Here is an 18,403-nt window from a genome sequence, read left to right on the forward strand (position 1 = left end):
ACCCTCACCACTCACCCCTCACTAATCACCACTCACAACCGCCACTCACCCTCACCACTCACCCTCACCCTCACTACTCACCACTCATCCTCACCAATCACACCCTCAACAATCACCACTCATCCTCACCAATCACACCCTCAACAATCACCACTCACCCTCACCACTCACGCTCAACACTCACCCTCACCACTCATGCTCACCACTAACCCTCACCACTCACCCCTCACTAATCACCACTAACAACCGCCACTCACCCTCCCCACTCACCCTCACCAATCACCACTCACCCTCACCACTCACCCACACCACCACCACTCACCCACACCACCACCACTCACCCACACCACCACCACTCACCCACACCACCACCACTCACCCACACCACCACCACTCACCCACACCACCACCACTCACCCACACCACCACCACTCACCCACACCACCACCACTCACCCACACCACCACCACTCACCCACACCACCACCACTCACCCACACCACCACCACTCACCCACACCACCACCACTCACCCACACCACCACCACTCACCCACACCACCACCACTCACCCACACCACCACCACTCACCCACACCACCACCACTCACCCACACCACCACCACTCACCCACACCACCACCACTCACCCACACCACCACCACTCACCCACACCACCACCACTCACCCACACCACCACCACTCACCCACACCACCACCACTCACCCACACCACCACCACTCACCCACACCACCACCACTCACCCACACCACCACCACTCACCCACACCACCACCACTCACCCACACCACCACCACTCACCCACACCACCACCACTCACCCACACCACCACCACTCACCCACACCACCACCACTCACCCACACCACCACCACTCACCCACACCACCACCACTCACCCACACCACCACCACTCACCCACACCACCACCACTCACCCACACCACCACCACTCACCCACACCACCACCACTCACCCACACCACCACCACTCACCCACACCACCACCACTCACCCACACCACCACCACTCACCCACACCACCACCACTCACCCACACCACCACCACTCACCCACACCACCACCACTCACCCACACCACCACCACTCACCCACACCACCACCACTCACCCACACCACCACCACTCACCCACACCACCACCACTCACCCACACCACCACCACTCACCCACACCACCACCACTCACCCACACCACCACCACTCACCCACACCACCACCACTCACCCACACCACCACCACTCACCCACACCACCACCACTCACCCACACCACCACCACTCACCCACACCACCACCACTCACCCACACCACCACCACTCACCCACACCACCACCACTCACCCACACCACCACCACTCACCCACACCACCACCACTCACCCACACCACCACCACTCACCCACACCACCACCACTCACCCACACCACCACCACTCACCCACACCACCACCACTCACCCACACCACCACCACTCACCCACACCACCACCACTCACCCACACCACCACCACTCACCCACACCACCACCACTCACCCACACCACCACCACTCACCCACACCACCACCACTCACCCACACCACCACCACTCACCCACACCACCACCACTCACCCACACCACCACCACTCACCCACACCACTCTCCCCCTCACCACATGTTAAGGGCGATCCTAAAGGAATCTACAACCTTCGATGATTCCTTTGCGCGATTCAAATAATCGATTCCTGGCGCATAGGAGGTTTCTATTTTTAATTACAGAGTTTTATTTGCATTCGTATGTTATGTTTTAAAGTTTTTAGGAGTTTTTAATTATATTTTAGCCCCGGTCAACGCCGGATATTTCCCATTCGTAGCAGTTTATATCAACTCTATAACCAACTAATATTAAACGGAAATAAGGCGATTCTAAATGAATCTAAAACCGTCGATTCCTTTTCGCGATTCAGAGAATCGATTCTTGGCGCGGTCGGGTTTATAATTTTAATTACACAATTGTATTTTCATTGGGATGTTATGTTTTAAAGTTTTCAGAAGATTTAAATGTATTTTTCCCCCGGGCAACGCTGGGTATATCGAGTTTATACCACAGAGTCGTCGCCTGACAGAGTTGCGTGTCGAGGCCTAGTACCGTGCAGAGCCTCCGGCCTCGCCTAGATTGCCCACCCGACTGAGGCTGGGTGCTGGGGCCGTTAACCCCCCCCCCCCCCCGCGCTACAATAATACTGTCTAATCGCTATAATTGTATTATCTACCGACCCTATAATAGTAATTGCACACATTGGGGTGGAAGGGGAGTGAAGAGGACGTGAAACTTTGATGAATTTACCTCAGAGTCGCGTGTTAATGCGTGCGCATATTTATAACGGAAATTAAAAATGGCGTCCACCTCGCAGCGAATGCGTCGCTACTCGTTGCCAGGGGCAACCGCCGTGGTCCGCGCCGGCCGGCAAGAGTAAATAAATAAATAAAGCGTTAAATAAATAAATAAAGATAAATCGCACTAAATCGATAATCGGTCCGATTTAAAGTTTAGAGACGAAAAATCGGAAATGCCTAAGTTTACCGCGGGACCGGGGGCGTGCCCACCTGCAAAATTTAATCTCGCCGAACCCCACGGTCCGAGAGCTAAATCCCCCGGTAGGGAGCGTACGCAGACGGATGGACGGACGGACAGACAAAAAATGAATTATATAGGTTAGATAGGGACGATACTTTTCCCCCGTCGCTTTTATAAGAGAATAACCCAACGCGGCCCGCCGCGTAAATATAAAACGAAAACAACTAAAACTATTTTGGTTTTACGAGATAAGGCCCATTGAGCTATGTAGCTCTTTTTCATAAGTGACCTGGCCACAAATGACAGCTCGACGAAGTAGCATATCATGTGGGCATTTATAGCAGCAGCGAAATACTCTAAACGCACGTTTCTAAATTTGGAGGGAAAAACCGGAGGACCCGGAGAAAATTCTGCGACCACGAGGAGAGAACCCACAACCTCCTATATACCTGGCGAGGTAGTTAACATCTCGCGGTCGCGGTGCGTGCACTGACGGGCGGCCGATGCGCTGCGGCGTCTCGTGTGTCCAGGCTGAGCATGTTGAACGAGGTCAAGTCCAGCATGGAGGAGACGGAACGACTTCTCGGCTCCTACGAGGGCCGACTCTCCGAGGAGAGCGGCATCCCGAACGAGACGGACGGCATCGACGCTTACCGCAACACCGTCAGGGTACGCGCCGTCGTCGTTGTCGTCGCGCTCGCCGTCACCGGACCGCCCGGCAAGTGGGCTGCCCCATCGATCGCAGTCGGGCAGATTCTTGGGCTCGGCGATTGTAGTCTCGGTACGGCTGCGGGGCGCTTTGAAGGTGCGGGAGGCACGGCGGGACGTGTTTCCGTCGCTCCATAGGAGCAAAGCAGCCACTGAGTGCTCATTGTCCCCAGCTCGTTTTTTTTGGAAATTTAGCTAAATAACTGTGAAACGCAGCCCGAAAATTACACAACAACCGTTGCAGTCAATAATTTTTCGGCCACTGCACGTGTTGTAGGGTAAACTTTACGAAAGACATGAGCCCCGTGGCGGTGCCCGTGCAGGCGTGGGGGTGGCTGGAGGGGGGTGGGGGGGGTGGCCATGGTTCTATCGCACCTCACTCGAGACACATAAAATAAGAAAATTGGCATTTTATTGATATTGACTAGAGACTACATTTGGGTACGGCCCACTCACACCTTCTCCCCCCCTTCCCCCACGCCTGCCGCCCGACGAGAGGTTTCTGGATCCACCTGTGCACCATTCATCACTGCCAGACAAGTTGTTAACGCGGTCCAACAAAACCAGGCTGTGAAAACGGTGGTGACCGCAGTTAACGGTAACGGAACCCTGGGTTTTCCATTGCCTCGTGTGTGTGCGTGCATATTTGTGCATGTGTGCACGTGTGTGTGCGTGCGTGGGGTAGTGTAGCGGTTAGCGCGCTGCGCTACAAAGCTGCAGACCCGAGTTTGATTCCCGTTCACAGCCAACACTGATTATCTGAAGCGGTCTTGGGCCTCCCCGAGGTCGACTCAGCCTCAGATGAATACCTGGTATGGTGTGTTAACATCAATACTGGGAACACAAAGGCGGTCGGGCATGGTGCCGGCCACCCACTCCTTGGTGTACCGTGCCGGCCTTCATAGGCGCTACTCGCTAACAGCACTTGCTCCAACAGTCTGTGAAGGCTACACGGGGGGATCTTTGTCTTTGTGCGCGCGCGCGGCAGCAATGGCAGACGGAGGTGTCCCAGAAGCGGCGCTCGATGCGGGGCCTGGAGGAGGCCCTGGGCCGCGCGCTGACCGTGGGTGAGCGTCTGTCACGCACGCACGGCGAGGCCTGCGTGGACCTGGCCCGCATGCGTGACGCCACGCAGGCCCTGCAGGGCCGCTGGGACAGCGTCGACGCGCAGGTCGACTCACGGTGAGAGGCGTCCACGCACGCACGCACGCAAGCGCGGGAATCGGCATTGGCCTCGGCCGGGTCCTCAGTTTTGCCGCGGTGATGGGGTGGAGTTGTGGAGTTGCCAACATGTCATCCTCGTCGCCGAGAACGATGAAATGAGGCACCAACAGCTCCACAATTGGTGTCTTTCTTCTATTACGAATGCATCAGAGAACCCAATGCCCCCTCTTGCCACGGTCTTGTGCCATCGTTCACCCGTTCGTTATGAGAACACAAGGAGATTAATCGGCAGACTATTCGATCTGATTTGAGGTAATGTCAGGGTATGGGTAATGTCACGTGACATGAAAGGCATTATGGGGGAACTAAAGCTTTGGTTACGATCACGCCTTTTGCTGTCCATTCTTACCCTTGCGACGAGGTGCGTGTTTGCCAGTGGTCGCTGCGGGTTATTTGATTTACACGGTCACGAATGGGTCGCTGCAGGGTTCGTGACCTGGAGAAGTTGTCACGCATCCTGGGCCACTACCGTCAGTCGTACCAGACCATCATGCAGTGGGTGCAGGAAGTGGGCGGCCAGCAAGAGGAGCCCCTCCCCACACAGACGGCCGACTACCAGGAGCTGAGCTCCCAGCTGAACCAGCACAAGGTGATCACCTGATATTATTATTAGAAGCATCAGTAATAATATTAATATCGCTATGCGGACTTGCGAATGTCTGCTTTTCTGAGGATGTTAACTACGCTTTTTCAGCTGGTAAATAGGAGGTTGTGGGGTCATAAGGTTCGATCCCGACCCCTGATGCATGTTGTACATTTGGAGTTTGCATTTCTCTCTCTCCCCGTGGTCGCGTGGATTTTTCTCCGAGTCCTCTGTTTTTTTTCTCCACATTTATAAATGTGCGTTTTAGAGTATTTGGCTTCGATAAATTTCCACGCGATAAGCCACTTCGTTATGTTTTCATTTGTGGCCAGGTCGATTCTGAAAAAGAGCTACATAGCTCAGTGGGCCTTACCTTAGTTAGTTAGCTCGTTAAAGTACATGACACTTACGCCTGTATAATTCATGCTTCCCCCGCTTCACCTTCGCAATTTAATGCGTTGTCACGATTTGGGATTCCTGGGATTCAAACTCAGGCTGTCAGGTTGCCAGGTTGTGCAGTGCGCTCTCCACTCTGCCGCCGATCGACCCCGAGATAAAAAAAAACAATCTCGGTTTATATGCTGCTGAAGCGTTTCACGTGTTAGATATTCACGCACACAGAAGCAGACGCCACGCAATCACCGACTCTGAGGTCGCCGCGTCGTTTTCACCCTCACAGGAGCTGGTCACTGAGATCGACAGGAGGCAAGACAAGGTGAACGAGTGCCAGCGCTACTCCGAGCAGTACTGTGCAGCGCTCAAGGTGAGCTCCGCTCTCCGTTCGCACTCGGCTCACACAGGGCGACACTAGCGGCAGAGGGACAGCGGAGGGAGGGGACACGCCCGGGAGGATGTCCACCATGGAGGTGGAGGGATATTTCCTCACGTGATTGTAATGCTAATTTCTGAAGAAAAAAATCTTGATTAATTCGAGGCATGAACATTTTCAGTAATATTTTTTAAGCGAGCCATCGCTGCACCCCATCTAATGCAAAGGTAAAGGTGCAGGTCTGTAATTATTTTCTCACGACACTGCTGCCAGAATGTCCTCCTTTAAAGGCACTTAAGAGAGGTTTCTCTAGAGGGTACTTTGGCCTAATCTTCCATGCCAGTCTAACATCTTGGAAGAAGTGGGAGTGGCCCACACTTTGTCCCACCGCACGCGACACGCCAGTCAGCTCACAGTGATCTCAATATTTATACGGCTGGGTGGATAGGGGCTTTGGTGTTTTAAAATCAAGTTGCACCAGTATTTCAACTGCCATGCCGGGAGACCGAATCGTACCGGTCGAACTTCTGGATTGTCAGTCCAGTTTGCTCACCCGGGAATGTTTGACCTTAACGCTCGTGACGTCACTCCACATCGACCAGCCCCCCTCATTAATAATCATGAGCAGGTGACATCACTCCACATCGAGCAGCTCCCCTCATTAATAATCATGATAAGGTGACGTCTTCCAAATGGACACCCCCCCCCCCATTCATAATAATTAGCGGCTGACCTCAGTCCACATGGGGGGGGGGCGAGGCGCCTCCTCCCCCCTCCTCGGTGTCGACTTACAACCCTCACTACAAAGGCAGAACCCTCACGTCACGCGATCTCCGTAACGCTGTTGAGACATCAAAGTAAAAGGGACGTCATGATGAACAAGGGATTATAACCTTTAAATGAACTAGATCTGTGTCACCGCGGCCTTACAAATTGCACACGAATTGATGCAATGAATATCACGTCGCGGTCTGCTTTTCCCTTGCAAGTTTCAGATTTACTGCAATACACCCGTCCTTGGACGGGCAAAAGGCTAGTATGTACATATATACATATGCCTATGTAATTTCCTGCCAACTTAGCCTTGTATGCGTTTGCCAAACCCTGCTGCCTGTGTTCATGTATGTGTGTTGTGCTGCCTGGTTCAGTGGTAGTGTAGCGGTTAGCGCTACGCTGCGAACATGGCGACCCGGGTTCGATTCCCGCTCACGGCCAACACCAGTGACGATTATCTGAACCGGTCCTGTACCTCCCTTAGGTCGACTCAGCCTCAAATGAGTACGTACTGCGGTGTGTAAACATCGACACTGGGGAGACAAAGGCGGTCGGGCGTGGTGTCGGCCACCCACCCCTTCGTGCGTTGTGCCGGCGTTCATAGGTGCTCGCTAACAGCACTTGCCCCCAACAGTCTGTGAAGGCGAAACGAGGGATCTTTGTCCTTGTGCCGCCTGGTTCACGTAGGAGTATGAGATGCAGCTGATGGAGTATCGCGCCCTGGTGGAATCGGCGCACAGTGGCCCCAGCAGGCACCAGTGGCAGCAGTCAGAAGCTGACACCATTGCGCAAGAGGTGAGCCCACTTGCTCGACTTGTTGTCTATTGTTACACTTGTTTACCCAGAGAAGCCTCACCGAGTCTCACGACTCTTTGTCACGAGGGTCCTGCCCAAGTGCATTTGCTTTCAGACACATTGTAAGGTGATGTATTTCTTCCCGCTAACCTTGACTGCGGGCGTGTGCGCGTCCCACTGTGTATTCCGGGTCAGTTTCTCGACCTGCGAGGTCGCTACACGGCTCTCGTGAACCTCACGGGTCACCGCGTGAAGACCATCAGTGACTCGCTGCAGCAACTACAGCAGCAGGAGGTGAGCTCCAGTCAGACCTCCTCAGCCACCCGGCAGGGGACACGTGGTCTCTTTAGAGCAGTGGTTCTTAATCTTTACTGCAGCCTTGCACCCCTTTGGTTCTCAATCGTAACAACAACATTCTAATGTTAATAAATGCATAGGGGTTTGATGAAACAAAGTAGTTGTACTTACGTGTCCGTGCTTAATTTTACTTTTCGACGATTCACCTTCTAAAAAACATCTGGCCACGTCTCGCACCCCCAGAAAGGGCATCTCGCACTCCCAGGGGATGCGTGCATCCCAGGTTAAGAACCACTGCTTTAGAGGGTAGGCAAAAGAGAGATCATGAAAGGCTAAATTTGTGGACCCATCAGGACTGCCACCCCAACCCACACTGTTTACGTTTGTTCCCCCATATCGTTATGATAGGATGCCTGTTTAATGGTCATGCCTTGTGTGTAACTTCTGGAAATTGAACACAATCCCATTGTGTGCCCTCTGCATTCATAAGCACTGGACGCACCTTTATCCAAAGTTGACGTTTACTTTCTGTCTGCCAGCTCTGCATTTACAGGTATTATATATTTACAAACTGTTTGCCTGTGTTGTGTTTCTTAAAACTTTTATCTTGACAAATTAAAAGCCAAATTTGATAGCAATGTAATACTCCATTGAATGCAAGTTATTATACGGTGGCACTTTTATTTCAAGTGGAATGCAGTCGTAAAAAGATCAGCTTTGGCTGCGCGCAAATCATTTAATTCGGGGCACATTTCATGGACCGTCCCCTGCACACTCATCCGACCGGCAACTCTACGAAGCTGCCGCGCCTGGGGCCACGGCTCCGCCTGGCTGCTTCGTTGACAGTTGCCCCCCATTTGAAAACAAATTAACCGATTTCAATGTTTGTTGCGCGTTTTGAGAGTTTTTTTTCAAGCATAAATGTCAACGGTTCATCAAAAGCCGACCTCTTAAAATGGAAAGGCCACCGCGGTAGCGCGTTGCCGTCGAGTTTCGACGACGGCGGCGGCGTTTGCAGCGATGGCCAAAAGGCCGCTCTGCGGTTTGTTTGTTTTTTTTTCTTCCGCCTGGCTGTGAACCGCATTAACAAGGGAGACGCACCCCCCGCGCTCTCCCATCGCTTCGTGAGCGGCCGAGTTCCTGGCGCGTGGCGGCAATACAGCGTCCGCTGTCATCGCCGACAGTATTCACCGAGCGGGGGATACTGTGTGAAGCGAAGTGTGGCTTTGATTGTGTGTGTGTGTGCCGCTGCTTGTTGCTGTTGTTTGTGAGCTGGCTGCACAAGCCGTCTCTTGCCCCGAAACCACCGATTGCTTCTGTGCAGGATCGCGTCGAAGCCAATTGCAGGTTAACCGTGAAGTACACGAGTAAACAAGTTATATCAGTAAAAAATATTATTAAAACGCAATATTAACGGACTGCATTGCGGCAGATGGAGGTGTCATACAACGTTATCTTGGTTCTATTTTGAGGGATTATCATATGTTGAGGATAAGGAAGTACCTGAGTAGATTATTTTTCCTATTATAACAGTCAACTCTCGATCTGTCTGTGGGTAATGGTGGGGGGCAGATGGATTGCTTTGATTTGCAATAATGTGGATTATGCAAAACATATGCTTGGCTCTAAAAAACATTTTTCTTTTAACAAGGTAGCATTAGGGGCAAAAAAGTAGAATGTGTCATGTACTTTATCGCTTCTTGATGTAATCGGTGCACATGGTGACCTTCCATGTGTGAGGAGCAGCTTATAATTAAACCAGTGAGCATTTTGCAGATATTTTTTTTCCCCCATAATTCGGATAATCTTCCTACAGATAATCGAGAGTTAAGTGCATCCAATACAGGTTACAGTACAATTATTTAAATGGTTTACACGTGAAAATAGTGAGGGGAAGTATGGGCTGTTCTGTATTAAGGATAAGGAGTACTCCGATCAAGGAGGCTTAATGTGTTGAAACCGACAAGAATCTGATCGTAGGGTGGTGTAAATCCTGTCTGCATGGCGTGCAAAACCCCAAAATGCTTGGCCGCTTCAGCGATGTGCGGACGACGCATGGCATCCAAGAGCAGCGAGCGTGAGCAAAGCACCCAACTAAGCGTCGCCGCTCTGCAATGGCCACGCCAAAGCATCGCTTTTTACGCTGAGCTGGAGTGGCTCCACGCGCAGCGTACGCGCCGTTGCCTTGAGAAAACAAAACCTTCCGTGGTTTGCGCTTCGCTCCGCTGCCGGTGGGCGGTGCTTTGCCGCTCTCCGAGGTAAGCTTCAGCTTTTCGCGGCGAATCGAAGGCGGCGGAGGCGTCCGCTAACGATCGATGTCTGTCCTGGAACGAGCCACGGCAGAAGCAGGCCGAAGCCGTGCCGAGCGTTGCCGTGGGAATAGTTGAGGGAGGAAACGTCCGGGAGGGCGGGACCCTCGAGAGACTCACGTCGCCCAGAGCTCGGCAGAGAGTGACGCTCGTCGAGAAGTCGGTGACGAGGACTGTTGACGAACACGGGAAGGTGCACGTCCAGAAGCTGAAGAGAGACAAGATTTTCTTCCCCGCCGGGGAGCCGTCGGCGGGGCGGCCGCAGATAATCTCAACCGAGATCACGGTGGAGGAGCGGCGAACGCGAGCCGATCGTGGCGCGAGTCCCACCCTGTCTCCCAAGGAGGTTAAGAGCCCGTTGAGGCTTTCCCGGGACATCACGGACATCCGCGGGGGAGCGGAGGAGGAGCTCAAGCGGCACGAGCAGGCTTCGTCCGACATCCAGAGGAAAAAGGACGCTGCTGAGCAGGAGGCGAAAGATCTGAAGGCGAAGTTGGAGGAAATCTCGCACGCAACCGAGGCCACGGAGAGGGAGCTCAACGACCTGAAGCTCGTCCACCAGCAGGGCCAGCTGAGGAGCCTCGCTGCGGAAGAACACCTCCGCGTCCTGAGGGAGAAAACCGAAGCCGGCAAGGCGGTCAGGGTGAACATGGAGATGGAGCTGAAAAGACGGGAGGCACACCTTGAGCAGATCCAGGTGCAGAAGAAAAGAACGGAGGATAAGTTGGCGCAAAAGGCCTTCACCGAAGGTCAGCTGAGCATGAAGGTGCGGCAGTCGGCGCAGCACATGCACAGGCTGGACGCGGAAGCCACTGAACGTCTGCAGAAGCACGGGATGGCCGAGATGGAGGCCAAGCAGCAGCTGATGTTCATTATAGAAGCACTGCAGCTCGAACGCATGAAACACAGCGAAGCGTCGGCCCAGGAAAGGCAGCTTCTGATGGAGATCGACAGCTTCGCTCGGACCAAAGAGAGTGACCTGAAGCAGATGGAGATGCTCAAGTTGAAGGTCGAGGAGCTGACTAAGTCGAAGGAGAAATCGGTGGAGCAGCTGGCGGAGCTCAGGGCTCAAATTCATTCATTGCAGCAAGAAAAGGGCATGGCTGAAGCCAAAGTTCGGGAGCAGGTAGAGCAGATCAAATTGCTTTCGCAAAAAATCCAGAAAGCAGATCAGCTGATCAAGGAAAAAATGAAGACAGAGCAAGAATACATGAGGAAGATGAAGCAAATGCAGGAAGAGCTGTCACTGACCAAGAGATCGACCACAGACATACAGCAACAAACAGGAGCCCTGCAAAAGGCATATGAACAACGGCTGCAAGTGTTGAAGGATCAGATTGAAAAGGAGAAGCATTTCGTGGAATCTGCCTTTGAGGCTCAGGTCACCCAAAAGGAGGCGGAGTTGAAACGGAGAATGGACATTCTCGACAGAGAAAAACATCTTCTGGGCGAAAGGGTGGAGAAATTGAAGCTTCACTCTGAAAGTATCGAGAAGACCAAGGAAGTGGTTGAGAGAGACGTCGAGGCTCTGAAGGCTCAGGCCGATCAGGCCGTCTTAGAGAAGCGCCAACTGGAGAGGGAGATTTCGGAGCAGAAGGCTTACATCGACGAGCTGAAGCTGCACCAGAAGAAAATCGCGCAGGAGGTGAAGGCATCGCAGGAGGCTGAGCGCCTGGCGATTCAAAAGCAAAAGGCAGTGGAGTCCGAGGTGGCCACGATGAAGAGGAAGGTGAGCACGGAGCAGCAGAAGGAGCAGCGGAGCAACAGAGAGGAGATGCTGCTCGAGGCGGCCACGCAGACCAAGCAGGAGGAGATGGTTCGCAGGGTGGCGCACGAGGCCGAGAGGCTGCGTCAGATGGAGGAAGGTTTGCAGAGGCAGCACGGCCTTCTGGAGGAGCTCAAGGGGCAGAAGGCGGAGGCCGAGCAGGAGACGGAGAGGCAGCGGCGGCTCGCGGAGCAGGAGAAGGCCGCCGAGCGGCGCTTGGAGGAGGAGCTGAGGAAGATGGAGGCGGTGTGCGAGAAGGCAGAGGAAGGGAACCGGAAGATCAAAGAGGAATATGAGCGGCTGAAAATGTTAACGCAGGTATTCCGTCGCCCAAGTTAGACGTCCACCCGCTTGTAGATTGCGCTCACCTTGCTGCTAAAGCGAACGCCGAACGCGCCCTGAGATGCAAAGCAACAAATGCGTTTGACCCCTGTAGTGGTGGTGGCAATATGCACGAGCAAACTAACCAGAAGCTTAGGAACCCGAGTAGCCTGTGCAGGATCTAATCATTGTAGCGAGAACACCCACAAATAATTTCTGCTTAAGGCCCCCAATGGGCTTTGCCCCAGCACTAACTTCGCTCATCACTCTGATATGAATACTTATTTATTTAATGAACTCGTTTTATTTGATGTGATCGTTATACATAATTTGCTAAATATATGAAGAGAGAGAAAAGAAAATGAAGAACACATTTTTATTTGATAAATGAACGTCTTTGTGGTTCAATTATTTGTATTTATTTAATTAAAAACTATCTACAAATAATGCCAGGTACATTTATGTGTAGTTTAGACAATTTTCATTGAGATAGATAAATGTTGTTTTCAATTTAATCATCACTAATTCGTACATTATCAGGCGATACATCGATATAACTTAAGCAACGTTAAAATAAATTATTACTGATTTGTTTTTAAAAGTATTTTACACCCCATAATTAGAAATAATTTTCATTAGAACTGGTAAACATCTTATAATGTTAAGATTGGTTATTTATCCCTAACTGCTTATTTATAATGGATAGACGAACACGGCTGTGTGTGTGTTTAGTGCAAAGTTTTGCTTGCATGGATCACGACGTTTATCCGCTCTGTATGAGAATGGCTGTGCCTTCGTAAAGAGTGGCTGGGTTGTTCAATTTCCGCGTACCATACATAGGACTCTATCTGGAGTGGATAAGCTGCAGGTTACTCAAAGCCATTGTGTGGCACTGCAAAGCCTTGTTGAGATATTCAGCTTCAGTATTTTGAATTACCTTGTGAGCCAATAAGCTATTCAATCGGGTTTCATCAACAACAAATAAAACAACGCCGCTTCTCCGACATACGCAACAAGTCACAGTGAAAAATTAATCGATAATAAAACAATAATAGATGACTGACATAAAAAAATAGGAAAAATAGACTGAGGTCAATGGAAGTCCGTGGTTCCAGGTTGGAGAGGCAGTCTCAGGCAGACCACATGGTTATTTAATCATGAAGGCAACCTGTGGTGGTGGTGATGGGAGTCTCAATGAGAATTTATGGGACTAGTTGATAATTGGAACATGAAGGAAAGGTGAGGTGGTGGTGGCAATGATGATGATAATGCATCCAGTGGTGGGTTCCCACCAGAGCGGTTCACCTGGCAATCTGCGTGGGCTGCGGTGGCCGCGTCTGTTGGAGAAAACTCTGATGGTGAAGCCACTGCCAGCACACTTATCCACTCCACATGCACGCATCGCCTACAGACTGGAACACAGCCCGTATTAATTTGCTATCTCGTGTATACTCAAAAGGAGGGGCAGTTGAAACACCTCGAAAACAAAGCTTTAAATATTTGTACAGATTCGCAACAATGGCCTTATTTTTTGTAATCAATAGGCACGCCCACAATTACACACTATGATTAGCACATGCATTGACTCGCAAAATCGTCGTCGCGTTCGACAATGCAAACATTGGTTTAGTATCTGGTTCACAAAACCCCATTGTGCATTCGTGCATAGAGTAAGAAGCAGTACTTGGTGGCTATAACGTGAATCATTTTCATTAGCCTACTACAGTTTATTGGCGTGTCGCGTGTGGTGAGGTAAAGTGTGGGTATTCCCACCTCTACCAAGACGTCTATCTAGCGTGGAACAAAGGGCCAATCTACCCTTTAGTGGGGCTCCCGAGAGCTGCCCCTCTTTAGTGGAGGTCCATCTGCCAGCAGTGGCTTTGAGCTAGCAATTGCAAGGCTGCACCTTTATCTTTTATAGGACACAATTTTTCGTCGTGTCCTTTAATTGGGAGGACAACTTTTAAATTAATGTATGTATTTGCATGCTCATCTACAGTACATTTGGGAGTTCTGATAAAAAACTAAATAATGATGCCTCATAATGTAAATCATGTAATTTGATACAATGAATCGTGTTCTTTGTGAGGAAACGTTTGTGCTGGTGAGTACTTTATTCATCATCCAGGTCTCCCTTTTTGTTTTGTGACAAGAACACGCCGGGGAACAGAAAAAACACAGTGGGTGGCGGGGGAGGGGGTGGTCAGTCGGCCCTTCAGGGCTATACTTGGGGGCGGGGGTGGGGAGTGATGGGCCCGTTGCCCCAACCTCGTGGGGACCTTGTGGGGGGGGGGGGGGGAGAATCTAGGTCTGAAAACAAGATGTGAAAAGTCAATGAGCCCTTATACCTCGTCGAAGTTAAGGATACTCACCTAACTGTATAGTTAAATACGTTTCAAAAGGTCGGCGTTTATCCAAAAGCATTGCCTAGATGGTTGAATGGCTTCTTTGCTCAAATATTTAATACTTTATGGAATAAATAAATACTCTCAAAAGCCATAAGTCAAATATGGTATGATCAAACCAGTATGTGTGTGTATGCATATGCCACCTATTTGCACGGAAAAATGTATTAACACGTGTTTCTTTCCTCAGAGAGATCAGGTTGCAGGCACAAAGATCACGCACGAGATTGAGACATTGCAGAAGAAAATCAAGGAGGAGAACCTGAGGCACCAGACGGAGAAGGAATCTCTCCTCCTCAAGCAGACGATGATCGACGAAGAGAAGGCAAGGCTGGCCAAGATCTACGAGGAGGAAATCTCCCGGGTGAGGTCTATGGCGGAGAACGAAGCGCAGCAGAAAATGCATCAGCTGGAGAAGAACAAGCAACTGCAAAAGCAGGTGGAGGAGTCCTTCGGCGAGCAGTCGGGTGCGGCGCTGGAGAGGCTTTACGAGCCCAGGAGCATTTGTAAGAAAGAGACGAAAATCACGATCACGACCTCATCCCCGTGCGACAAGTCGCCCGACCTGTCCACCGAAGAAGGACTCAAGCAGTCGCTCTTAAATTCGACCGCCAACATACCCTCGGGCCCATTCGCGGGCAAGGACGTGACCGCCTGGGAGCTCGTGCAGTCCAATATTTTGACGGAGGAACAGCGGAGAAAGCTGCTGTCGGAGTACAGTTCCGGCAAGATCATCATCGAAACGCTCGTCTTGGCGATCGCTCAGGCCATCCAGGATGGCGTGGACAGTCAGGAAGTCGTGAAGACCGTCACCTTCAGGGGCCCCGTTGGTGACATTTCCCTGCAGGAGCTCGTAGACTCCAAGGTGTTGCATCCGAGCGTCGCGAAGGAGGTAGAAGAGGGAAAACGATCGGCTGATGAAGTGAGCAAAATGATTGAGAAATACAGCCTGACGAAGAACAGCATTGCTGGCATTTTTTTGGAAAACACCAAAGAGAAAGTGTGTTTCTATAACGCCATGAAAAGGGGACTTATTAGAGCTGACACTGCCTTTGAGCTTCTGGAGGCACAGGTAGCCACTGGCTACATTATTGACCCTGCCACGGCCTGCAAGCTGACCTTGGACGCTGCCATACAAAAGGGCCTCATTGGTGCCGAGTTTAGGGAAAAGCTTCTGTCGACCGAGAAGGCGGCATCTGGGAACCCAGTGCCCTTGTTTGCAGCGATACAGAGGGGGCTGGTGACGAAACACCAGGGACTACGTCTCCTGGAAGTGCAGGTGGCCACAGGTGGGATCGTAAACTCGCAACTCGGGTTGCGAATCCCTCTGGAGGATGCCGTCCCGCTGGGCCTCGTGGACGAGGAGACGAAGAGGGCTTTGTCAGAGAGCGGCCGCGTTGTCAAAGGATTTTTTGACCCAAACACGGAAGAGAGCGTCACGTACCAGGAGCTCATGCAGCGCTGCATGACTGAGCCTCACACTGGCCTGCGCCTCCTGCCCATCAAGGCGAAAGTGCGCGACAGGAAGCTGTCGAGCACGTCCTCCATCCGGAAGCGGAGAATTGTCATCGTAGACCCTGACATCGGGACGGAAATGACCCTGTACGAGGCCTACTGCAAGGACCTTATCGACTTGAAGTCCTACATAGAGCTCTCGGAACAGGAGTGCGAATGGGAAGACGTCACGACGACGATGCCAGATGGAACGACCATCTCCGTTTTGCAGGACACCAAATCGGGGCTGAAGTACAACATCAACGAGGCTCTTGCCAGGGGCTTCATCGACAAAGCCAACTTTAATCTCTACCAGGCGGGTAAGATATCCATCGCCGATTTCGCCGACATGCTGACCGGAAGTGGATATCGTTCCCGTTGCTCGTCGACAAGTTCGGATTCGGCCCCGCTCAGCCCAAAGAGGAGCCCCGTGCCGTTGCTCCCGAACAGTCCCATCAGTGACCCCACAGAGGAAAAATCTCTCATCGCTGGAATATTTGACCTCCACAGTTTGGAAAAGATCACCATCAGGGAAGCTATTGGGAGAAACCTGGTCGATGTCATCACGGCGCAAAGGCTGTACGAAGGCCAGGCGTGCACCGGCGGCATAATTAGCCCGTTCACTGGGCAGAAAATGCTCATTCAGGATGCGGCCAACCGCGGCATAATTGACAGGCAGATGTCAGAGAGGATCGCGCTGGCGCAGAAGGCTCACACCGGATTCGAAGACCCTAAAACGGGCAAGAGGATGTCGACAGCACAGGCCATGAGGAAGGGCTGGCTCTACTACGAGACGGGCCAGCGCTTCCTGGAGGCACAGTACCTCACCGGTGGCCTCATCGAGCCCGACACCTCGGGGAGGGTGACGATGGAAGAGGCCCTGAAAAACGGCACCGTGGATGCGCGCACTGTGCAGAAGCTCCGTGACGTCAACAACTACTCCAAGTGCCTGACCTGCCCCAAGACCAAGCTGAGGATATCCTACAAGGAGGCGCTCGACTCCTCCGTCGTGGACCCCCTGACGGGGCTCAGGCTGCTCGAGGCCTCCACCTCTTCCACGAAAGGCTTCCCGAGCTCCTACAGCGTCGGAGACGTGAGCCCCACCTCGGGCTCGAGGGCCAGCTCGCGCAGGGGGAGCTTCGACGCGTCCGGCACGAGTCACTCCTCCTCGGGCTACGGCACGGCCAGCGTCAACGGCGGACGGTGGTCGCTGTCCACCCCGCACCCGTTCTGAAGCGGGCACGGCACGCGCATGCACGGCCGGACGTTGACCCGGTTACGTGCGTGCGCACGTTGAGTGTGTGCGCGTGTGCGTCCAAAAACGCGTAAGCACTACGAAAGTGTACATAGGAGAAAACGCTGATGTCTGAAGATTGAACTCTAGAATGTCGGATGTCTCGCCCGTCTCTCATAATTCATGCCAGCCGCCTGGATTGTTAGATATAGTTGACGACGTCAGTTACAGAGGAGCTTTGCTTTGCTTTGCTTTTTTACTTTAATTCAATGTGGTGGAAATATACACTCGGGCATACCATTATTTTTGTAGATATTGTTAGCGCGATTCAAGTTCTGTAAACGATAGATGCATCTTTAGATGTCGCAAGTTAAGATTAAATCTTCAATCCTTAACTTATAAGAAGTTGTAATGATGGTATGATTATGGGTTATTACTGTGTAACGGTTATATACAACTGAAACTGGAGGAGAATGTGATTCAGATTTACCTCAAATGCCACGAACCAATCTCCATGGCATGAATTTTCAATTTCAAAGAAAACCCCAGAAAAAACTATGCAGCCCCCCCCCCCACGTGGTGTCAATGCACAGATTAAATAGCCAGTGGTGACAACTTCAAGACCCAGAATCGTCCAAACCGATGATGCCCTTCAGGCAAGGGCGAGAGACAATGAAACGCCACGAGGTTTCACGGCCGCTGAAACATAAATGCAACGTTCAAGTTCGTGGAATCCTTCGGCAGTTCGGCTCCTGGGCCACTCTGCATTTTGACGAAGCCACGCAAGCCCAAGACGAGAGAGATCGCGACAGGTCTCCCCATGTTGTTGTTGGTGGTTGGTTATCCTGCTTTAGGTGACGGGACTTCCGCTCGTGTCAAACGGACAAGTGTTCGTGGAATTGTGCAGAAGGGCTGACTTTGAGACAACTAAGCTCTGTTTGCTTCGTTGCCTGCGTAAAAATAAAAAGTAATACACGACATAAAGCCGACTGCAAATCGGTGCAACATTTATCTGAATTCGAATCAGATAATGAGCATCTCATTATATCAATGCAATAAGTCTGATATTTGGCAAATTTTAGTTATAAGGTTAATGTTTTTTTACGGCAGTTCGGTGTATCCCTTAAAACCAAAGTGCTTCAGAAA

At 51.6% G+C, this 18,403-nt stretch overlaps 2 protein-coding genes across 6 annotated transcripts in view; both read left to right on the forward strand.

Moving 5' to 3' along the window:
- Positions 1-18,403, forward strand: part of LOC144935794 (plectin-like) — a 109,023-nt gene that overhangs the window by 67,375 nt on the left and 23,245 nt on the right. For all 5 annotated transcript variants that reach the window (XM_078862545.1, XM_078862547.1, XM_078862546.1 and 2 more), the window contains 6 exons: positions 3,110-3,248; positions 4,276-4,469; positions 4,938-5,100; positions 5,774-5,857; positions 7,325-7,432; positions 7,628-7,726. In XM_078862545.1, coding sequence (XP_078718671.1) covers positions 3,110-3,248; positions 4,276-4,469; positions 4,938-5,100; positions 5,774-5,857; positions 7,325-7,432; positions 7,628-7,726 — 787 coding nt within the window. The remainder of the gene's footprint in view (positions 1-3,109; positions 3,249-4,275; positions 4,470-4,937; positions 5,101-5,773; positions 5,858-7,324; positions 7,433-7,627; positions 7,727-18,403) is intronic.
- On the forward strand, positions 9,770-18,294 carry LOC144935767 (uncharacterized). Its single transcript, XM_078862508.1, has 3 exons — positions 9,770-9,806; positions 9,993-12,137; positions 14,652-18,294. Exons 1-3 carry the CDS (start codon positions 9,770-9,772, stop codon positions 17,255-17,257), a joined length of 4,788 nt encoding a protein of 1,595 aa, XP_078718634.1. The 3' UTR covers positions 17,258-18,294.

This window comes from Lampetra fluviatilis, chromosome 14, assembly GCF_964198595.1.
Source record: "Lampetra fluviatilis chromosome 14, kcLamFluv1.1, whole genome shotgun sequence".
NCBI lineage: Eukaryota > Metazoa > Chordata > Hyperoartia > Petromyzontiformes > Petromyzontidae > Lampetra > Lampetra fluviatilis.